We start from the raw sequence: 8,232 nt of genomic DNA, 5'->3' as shown, positions 1-8,232 counted from the left end.
ATAACCATCAGTAGGTCTATTGCTAAACAAATTATTGAAACTGTATTATATTCAATATTAAGGAATATTATGCATCTGTGAAAAAAACTAAAAATATTAACATATAAAGATGCTCCTGATGTATAATCAAACTTGGAGAACTGAGCAAATTAGTCATACTCATGCCAAAAAAATGCAAACATTTTCACCATTTATTAAATTTAGATTGAGTACAGTCAGGCAGTGACTAAATCTTGCATGACTTCTCAAGAGTCAGACCGTGTGTAAAACCACTCGCCTTCGCCATAACTTCATCAAAGCCCTCTTCATCTCACTATTTCGCAAGCTGTAGATAAGCGGATTCAGCAGAGGCGTCAGAAGTGAGTATGACAGTGACATCAGTTTCTTGGTTTCTGGTGAGTAGCCAGATTTGGGTTGTAAATAAGTCATACTGGCTGTGCCATAGAACAGGGTCACAGATGTGAGGTGAGAGGCACAGGTGGAAAAGGCCTTTTGTCTCCCAGTAGTTGAGGGCATCTTCAGGATGGCAAACAGGACTCGAATGTAAGACAAGAGGATCAACAAGAAAGGAACCAAAATAATCAAAAAGGTGCCTGTGAATGCATAGATTTCAAACAAAAACGTGTCTGCACATGCAAGTTCTAACACTGCTGGGGTTTCACAAGATATATGGTTGATTTCATTAAGGCCACAAAAGGGAAAACTAGATACCCATGATGTTTGCACAGTACCTAATATAAAACCTAAGGCCCATGAAAATACAACTAATTTCATAAAAACTCCTTTATTCATAATCATTGGGTAGTTGAGAGGATGGCAAATTGCAGCAAATCGGTCATAAGCCATTGCTCCCAGGAGAAAACATTCAGCCCCACCAAAAAGAAGGATGAAATACATCTGTGCAAAACAGCCCACAAAAGAAATCATAGTTTTATCAGTAGAGAACACCACCAGCATTTCAGGCATAATGACTGCACTGAAACTCAGGTCCACCACAGATAAGTTCAGGAGAAACAGGTACATGGGAACGTGGAGGCTCTGGTCCAGGGAGATGATGACTATAATGATGGCATTTCCCATCAGGGTCACCAAGTAAATAATCAGGAAAACCCCAAAGAGCTGCCCCTGCAGCTCAGGAAAGTTAGAAAAGCCCAAGAGAATGAATTCAACCACAGAGCTTTGATTTTGTCTTTTCATTTTCAGTAGTGAAGTCATACATTGATTTGATGAACATAGTATACAAAGAATAAAGCCACAGTCCATTAGCTAAAAGTTCCAGTCTGCATTCACCTCAGAAATTCTGGCAGAAGGTGAAAAGAGGAGCCTATCCTGACAGAAATTTTCTTTGGCAATTTTAGACAATGACCAAATACTTGAATTATACTCCAAATATAAAAATAGAAATGAAGAATTCTGGCTCAGAAACCTTGTCTGAAAAGTACAAAATAATATCAAAGTTCTATTTCAACTGTACACCATGTAATTTGAAAATTAAACATAGCCTTAAAGGAAATGTAAATACTTAATACCTTAGGTCCCAGTCCCATAACATTGCTACAGGTGCTTTTCATTTTACTGAATTTTACATAAATTCAAAACTTAAGACCACAATAACAAAATGTAAAAAAGTAGTAGATTAAAAAAGATATCCCAACAAATTTGATAATAACTTAATAATCCAGTGTTACAGCAAATTTGATATAAACTTATTTAAAATATTAATTAGATTCAAAGTGCCTATATATGACTTGGATAAAGATAACAATGTTCTGTAGAAACACAGAGGGGGTTTGCATTTTCAGTGCAACCATATTAGGTGACCTAGGGACTATGTGAATTGGCTTCATGCTTACAGATTTCTGCCCATCCGGGTTCTGGCCAATTATTTTGGGATTTAGCTGGATGTGAAATTTTTGGGGCCAGATCTCCAAGGTCCATCCTTCTGACCACGATGACTTAGGAAAAAAACCATCTGAGGAGTAATTGTGTAACTTAAAAGACTTCACTCTCTCTCCTTCTCTCTCTTCTCTCTTCCCACTATGCCTGTCATGAAAAAATTCATTTAATCATTAATTATTCAATGATCATTAATTAACCAGCTACCATTTTCTAGACTCTGCACCCTCAGGAATACATGTGAATCCAGAGCTCAACAGAGAGCTAAGCACACCACATAAAATAGCTTCTAACCCCTTAACTAGTATGCTGCATAAACTGCATATAGATATAGATGTATATATAGATATACACACACATATACATGTGTGAGTGATTCAGCGCATTGATTTCACAACATTATATGGCATAGAATATAATATATTATCTATATATCCTTTTTAAAGGAATATGTATAAAATATATTTTATAGATTTATAGAAATATAAATAGGTTACTATTTTATATATTTTATATAATATTTTATATATTTTGCATGTATATATATACACATACCTCACTAGAGCTTAGCTCCAAGATGGCAAAAATTTTGTTTGCTTCTTTGGTCTATACACAGTGCTTGCAACACTCCCTCGTTCATAAAAGGCGTTAAACCAACATTTCTAGAATAAATGTATTTTAAAATTAGAAAAATCTAGACTCTATGTTTAAGGAATAGAGTGCCTAAAAGAAGTCAGCACACAACACAATTGGGAATTAATAACATGTGCTGTAGAAATTTAAATGAGGGAATGATGACATTTGAAAGGGGAGGGAGGATGAACAAACATAATCACAGGATGTCATGAATGGAAGCCCATTCGGCGGGAGGAAGATGGCAAGAGGAGGAAGACTGACTCACTCATCAAAAGGCACTTGATGACACCATAAAACTAGGATGGAGGACTACTGCCCTTTGTGTGATGTTTTGAAAACCAGAGGAAATTCACTGCAAGAGATGAGGAAGCCGGGAAGACAGATGGACACAGCAAGTAGAAGACATACAATGTTGTCTTGAGTGTAGATCTGTAGGACATTAGCAGAAAGCAGAAGACAAACTGCTTTATATCTGAATTCGTCCATCATCATGTATTAAAATCAAATGACTGTATATTACAACAATAATTGTATTGTATTGTGGATGTCAAAAAACCTCCTACAATTATTAAAACAGATTCTGCAAGGCCAAATATTTAAAATACATTTCTAATGGCAAAAAAAACAACATGTATTCAGTTCCAACTATGTTAAAGTAGATTGTTTTTAAAAACTAGAAAATTTAGAGAATGCTATAAAAAATAGAAAATGTTTATACCTTAGAAGACCCTCATGATGTCTTGGATAAATCACTGACAAGTAATATTTACGCAGATCATTCCCTTCCCAAGGCTTCAGCCTGTCAATGGAAAGAGGTAACTGTTGGACTTAGTGACCAAGCTCTCTTTTAGTTGCAAACTTCCAGAGTATCATGATTCATGCATGCAAAGCTCTTACACTTCTACTTATTGCCTGAACTTTTCTCTGAAAAGGAAAAGAAATTGACTAGCATCAGACCAAAAAAGTCTACTGATCCAAATGTTTCAGCTGAGCCTAGTGACTCCTGAGCACTGAACCATCACTTCAACAGCATCTCCAACTGTCAGTGAGGATATCTATAAACATACGACCCACCAAAAGGCACAGGAGCAGAATCTGCACTTTCCTATCTGTTGACTCTGTCTCTTCAATTTTCATACTACTTTATTAGAAGATTCTCCTGTAGTCAAAAGCCACCTATTCGTAAATACAACAAAGTGATTCAGCATATTTATTCCATAACATTTTGTGGCACAGAATTATATGCCCTGGAGAATCCCTCCCTGGAGAACATGAAATCACTTCATAGAGACCTTCCTGTATTTTTCTGTGGTAACTAAAGAGGCTTAAACTTGGCCTCTCACGTGAGAAAACTCAAGAGCACAAACATGGAGCATCACTCTTTCATTTGTCTATGGGGAATGAGCACCTCTTCCCACAAGAGACTCGATTCCACCATGACACCTCCCAGTAGGAGGCGGGAGCAAAGGCTGAATGAATGTTTTCAATAGGGAAAGAAGGGAGGGGTGGAGTGAGGGTGTAAGCAAAGGCAGGTGACCTAGGGCTAGAGGATCGTGTGGATACAATGCACAGTTTGTGCCATGGTGGAAGACATGGCAAGCAGATTAAAGATGCTTTGTAGAAAGCCTAGATGCCCCCTGCTCCCCGCCAACACACACACACACAAGAACTTTTTAACTTGGAGTGAAAATGTCCTGACTGGCTTGTATAACTTTGAGCATGTCACTCAACTTTCTGGTTCTATTACTTTCTGTAAAATAAACATAACAATATTAATCTCATAGGGTATATATGGAAATCAGAAGACTCAGGGTTTAGTCTAAACTGGCTTGAGCAATAAAGGAGGCCATAGGATGTACAATTTGTGAGAAGTCATCAAGATGTAGAGCCATGAATTGTACACATCACATATTTTTTATTTCAATAAAAAGTGTATGAAAAAGCATTTCAGACACATATTTAAAAGTATAAGTGGGGAATAATATTAATGTTAATCTCTAAATCTAATATGTCATTGATATAACAATAATCAGAATGTGGGGATTTTAACACACCTTTCTCGAACTTTGAGAGAACAAACAGACAACAAAAATATACAAAATGGAAAGATTAGAATAACAAAGTGTCGATTTAGCAAATGGTAATGAGAATAAATGTGAGACAGAAGAACACTTTTACCTCATTCCCTCTATATTTTTATCCCAAAATATCTATAGAATATTTACAAAAATTGACTGTATGTTTTATCAAAAAGAAAAATCTCAATAAATTCCAAAATCTTGTCAGTCATATACATACAGCATTCCTTGCAACAAAACTGCAAAAAAAGTCCAAAATAGAAGAGAAAAAATAGTCTTAAAAACAAGCTAAAGACATGCTTTAAAAAGCTACTTGTAAGAACTCTTACTCTCATTTTATAAAAAATATATACATATATACACATCAGTGTTTTACATATATAGGAAGAATCAGAAAAAATATTGACATAAAATAATTTAGATGATTACTTTTAGGAATGATGGAGTTGGGGGATGAAAATAGGTATTTTTGAGACTTTTGTATTTTTACTTTATACATCTACTACTGCTTGAATTTAAACGAAATAAATTAATTTTATAATAAATAAAAGCAAGGTTTTTAAAAATAGATAATAAAGTTCAGATTTTTAAATAGCAAAGTAAAGATGGCACTGTCCTTATAGAAATTACCCCCAAACTGAAATATTAATAAGAAAAATAAACCTAAAAAATTAATAAGAAAAATAAACCTAACCCATCTATATATATATATTTGGTTTTTGTTTTTTTACATAGAGTCTCACTCTGTCACCCAGGCTGGAGTACAGTGGCACAATCTCGGCTCGCTGCAGCCTCCTGAGTGGTTGGGATTGAACCTCCCAGGTTCAAGTGATTCTCCTGCCTCAGCCTCCTGAGTGGTTGGGATTACAGGGGCGTGTCACCATACCTGGCTAATATTTTTTTTGTGTGTATTTTTAGTAGAGATAGGGTTTCGCCAAGTTGGCCAGGCTGATCTTGAACTTTTGGCCTCAAGTAATTTGCCCACCTTGGCTTCCCAAAGTGTTGGGATTACAGGTATGATCCACCACGTCCTAGACTAACCACTATATTTAAAAAAAAAAAAAAAAAAAGGACATATCTTAACCTAAGTTACAATACGGGAAAGGACTGCCAGATACAGTGAGGTCAAAAGAAAGTGTGTGTCCTGCAGAGGGAACGCTGCAGGGGCAGTTCAGGTGAAGCAGAGCAGAAGCCCAAGCAACATGGAACTCATTTACCAAGACCAACCAGATTTACTAGTAATAGTGTGTATCTCCTCAAAAAACTTACAAATCAGTTCATAGACCATATGCAAATATACCCATACACATTTAGAATTAACATGATCTGATTTCATATTGGAATTCCTTAAACACAAATTCAATCAACTCTATATTATTTGAAATAATACTAATAAACAATTCAGATACTTATGTCAAATTTCACATATAATAAAGAACACAAAAAAAATCAGTAGGTGTTTAACAATTATAAACCTAAAAACAGTTTAAATATCACATGGATATATATATGTATTGTCTATTCCCAAATAATACACACAAATTTTAATGACACCCCTTCATTTAGCAGAATATGTATACCTTATCTTAACATCACATCAGTATTTCACCCCTTTCTTGCCATTCCTGAAGCAGAAATTAAGAGCAGTAGAATTGTATGTGATGTAGATTCAATAAGGGGTTCTCACGATTCTCTAATAGCAACATTAAAATAGGAAGCAAGCATGAAATGATCCATATTTTGCAACATGTAAAATGATTCACTCAAAAGCCACACAATTAGTGATGTCATTCAAGGACAGTAGAAAATAGGCACAATCAATCATTTACATTTGTTTCCCACAATAAAAAAGGAGTCCTTCATTGTTTATAAACAAAGTATCCAGGGACATTTTGGCCTTGTAAACTAAAAAAGTGTCTGAGACAGGTCTCAATCAATTTAGAGGTTTATTTTACCAAGACTGAGGATATACCTGAGAAAAAGAGACACAAGCCACAGTAGAATTTGTGGCCTGCACTTTTTCCAAAGAGACTTCTGAGGGCTTCAACTTTTTTGTTTTTATTTATATATTTATTTTTGAGACGGATTCTCGCTCTGTCACCCAGACTGGAGTGCAGTGGCACAATCTCGGCTTACTGCAACCTCCGCCTCCTGGGTTCAAGCGATTCTCCTGCTTCAGCCTCCCAAGTCGCTGGGACTACAGGTGCATGCCACCATGCCCATCTAATTTCTTTTTGTATTTTTAGTAGAAATGGCATTTTACCATCTTAGCCAGGATGGTCTCGATCTCCTGACCTTGTGATCCGCCCACTTCAGCCTCCCAAATTGCTGGAATTAGTGATGTGAGCCACCACACCCTGCGGACTTCAATATTAAAGGGGAAAAGCAAGTGGGAGGGGAAGGAGGAAAGTGAAAAAACAGGGGAGGGCAGACGTGTGAAGCAAGTGGTTATATTTGAAGGCTTTGATTAGCACTCATTGAATCCACATGTTGCATGTGAAAAGAAGGGCGTAGAGGAACAGTCAGCCACGCATTTGTCTCGTGCTCAGTAAATCTGCATTTTACATAAGATGAAGTAAACAGAGTAGAGGAAGAACTCAAATATACATTTGTCTCAGGGTGGGCAGAGGGACAATTTCTCATCTCCTCCTGTCTGGTACCCACGAAGATAAGCTGTGAATTTACATTGTCAGGGCGAGGGAGGTAACCTGGGAAGACAGCTGACCTGCTATCCTGTAGCTATCTATTTAGGAACAAAAGGAAAGGTAGTTTTTTTGTCTGAGTCAGTTTCCAAGCTTAACTTTTCCTTTTGGCATAGTGAGTTTGGGGTCCCAAGATTTTACTTTCCTGTCACAGACTACAAATGGAAACTTCATAAAAGTTTCTAAATCAGTGGTCTGTAAACGAAAAATATACTAATGTTATCAAATGAGAATTCAGGAAACTTCACATGTAGCTCTCTGGTCACCAACACTGGATAACTATTTGGAAAGACACCAAGAGAAATCCAGTTTGGTATTATAATTTGTGTGATTTCATGAAGTGGAACCATTTTGGGCCCCCAAAAAATAGAAGCACTTTTTTTTTACTCATCTGTGGAACAAATTTTCAATCCAACAATAAAAACCTCATCACTCTATTTGTTTGTCTCTTGAAGCTCTACTCTGTTACCAAAGCACAGTGAGCCTTCAGATCAGTCTGAAGAACTATAATCATTTTGAAAAGTAATTCTGCAGCAGCTAATAAAATTTATAAACACAGATATTCCTCATTCTATCAGCCACACTGTAGCAAATCTATCACACAGATCTAAAGACATTGGTACATATGAACATATGAAACAAGGCGTTTATTGAAGCATTGTCTTAATGACAACAAACCAGTAGCTACCTGGATGTTCATAATAGAGAAATGGATGAATAAACTGTTGTATCACATGTTATGAGAACATGCATATCTACTATAAACAAGTGACAGCAGTTCTTCGTTGAAAGAGATACATTTTCAAATATTAAAAACTCAACAAATTTAACATATTTATAAAATAATGCAATCTGTTTTCACCCTTTAAATTTAAATGGAGTTTACTCAGGCAGTAGTCAAATCTTACACAGCTTCCCAA

General features: G+C 36.1%; 1 protein-coding gene across 1 annotated transcript; it reads right to left on the bottom strand.

Annotated features, from left to right (window-relative positions):
* Positions 1-252: 252 nt before the first annotated feature.
* LOC105720094 (olfactory receptor 10A6) lies at positions 253-1,197 on the bottom strand. Its single transcript, XM_012456397.2, has one exon. The coding sequence runs from the start codon at positions 1,195-1,197 to the stop codon at positions 253-255; it is 945 nt and encodes a 314-aa protein (XP_012311820.2).
* Positions 1,198-8,232: the final 7,035 nt, after the last annotated feature.

The sequence above is a fragment of the Aotus nancymaae genome, unplaced genomic scaffold (assembly GCF_030222135.1).
Source record: "Aotus nancymaae isolate 86718 unplaced genomic scaffold, 86718_ANA_hifiasm-v0.15.2.pri h1tg000059l, whole genome shotgun sequence".
NCBI lineage: Eukaryota > Metazoa > Chordata > Mammalia > Primates > Aotidae > Aotus > Aotus nancymaae.
The sequence above is the reverse complement of the archived record's forward strand: the minus strand, read 5'-3'. Positions and strand labels throughout refer to the sequence as shown.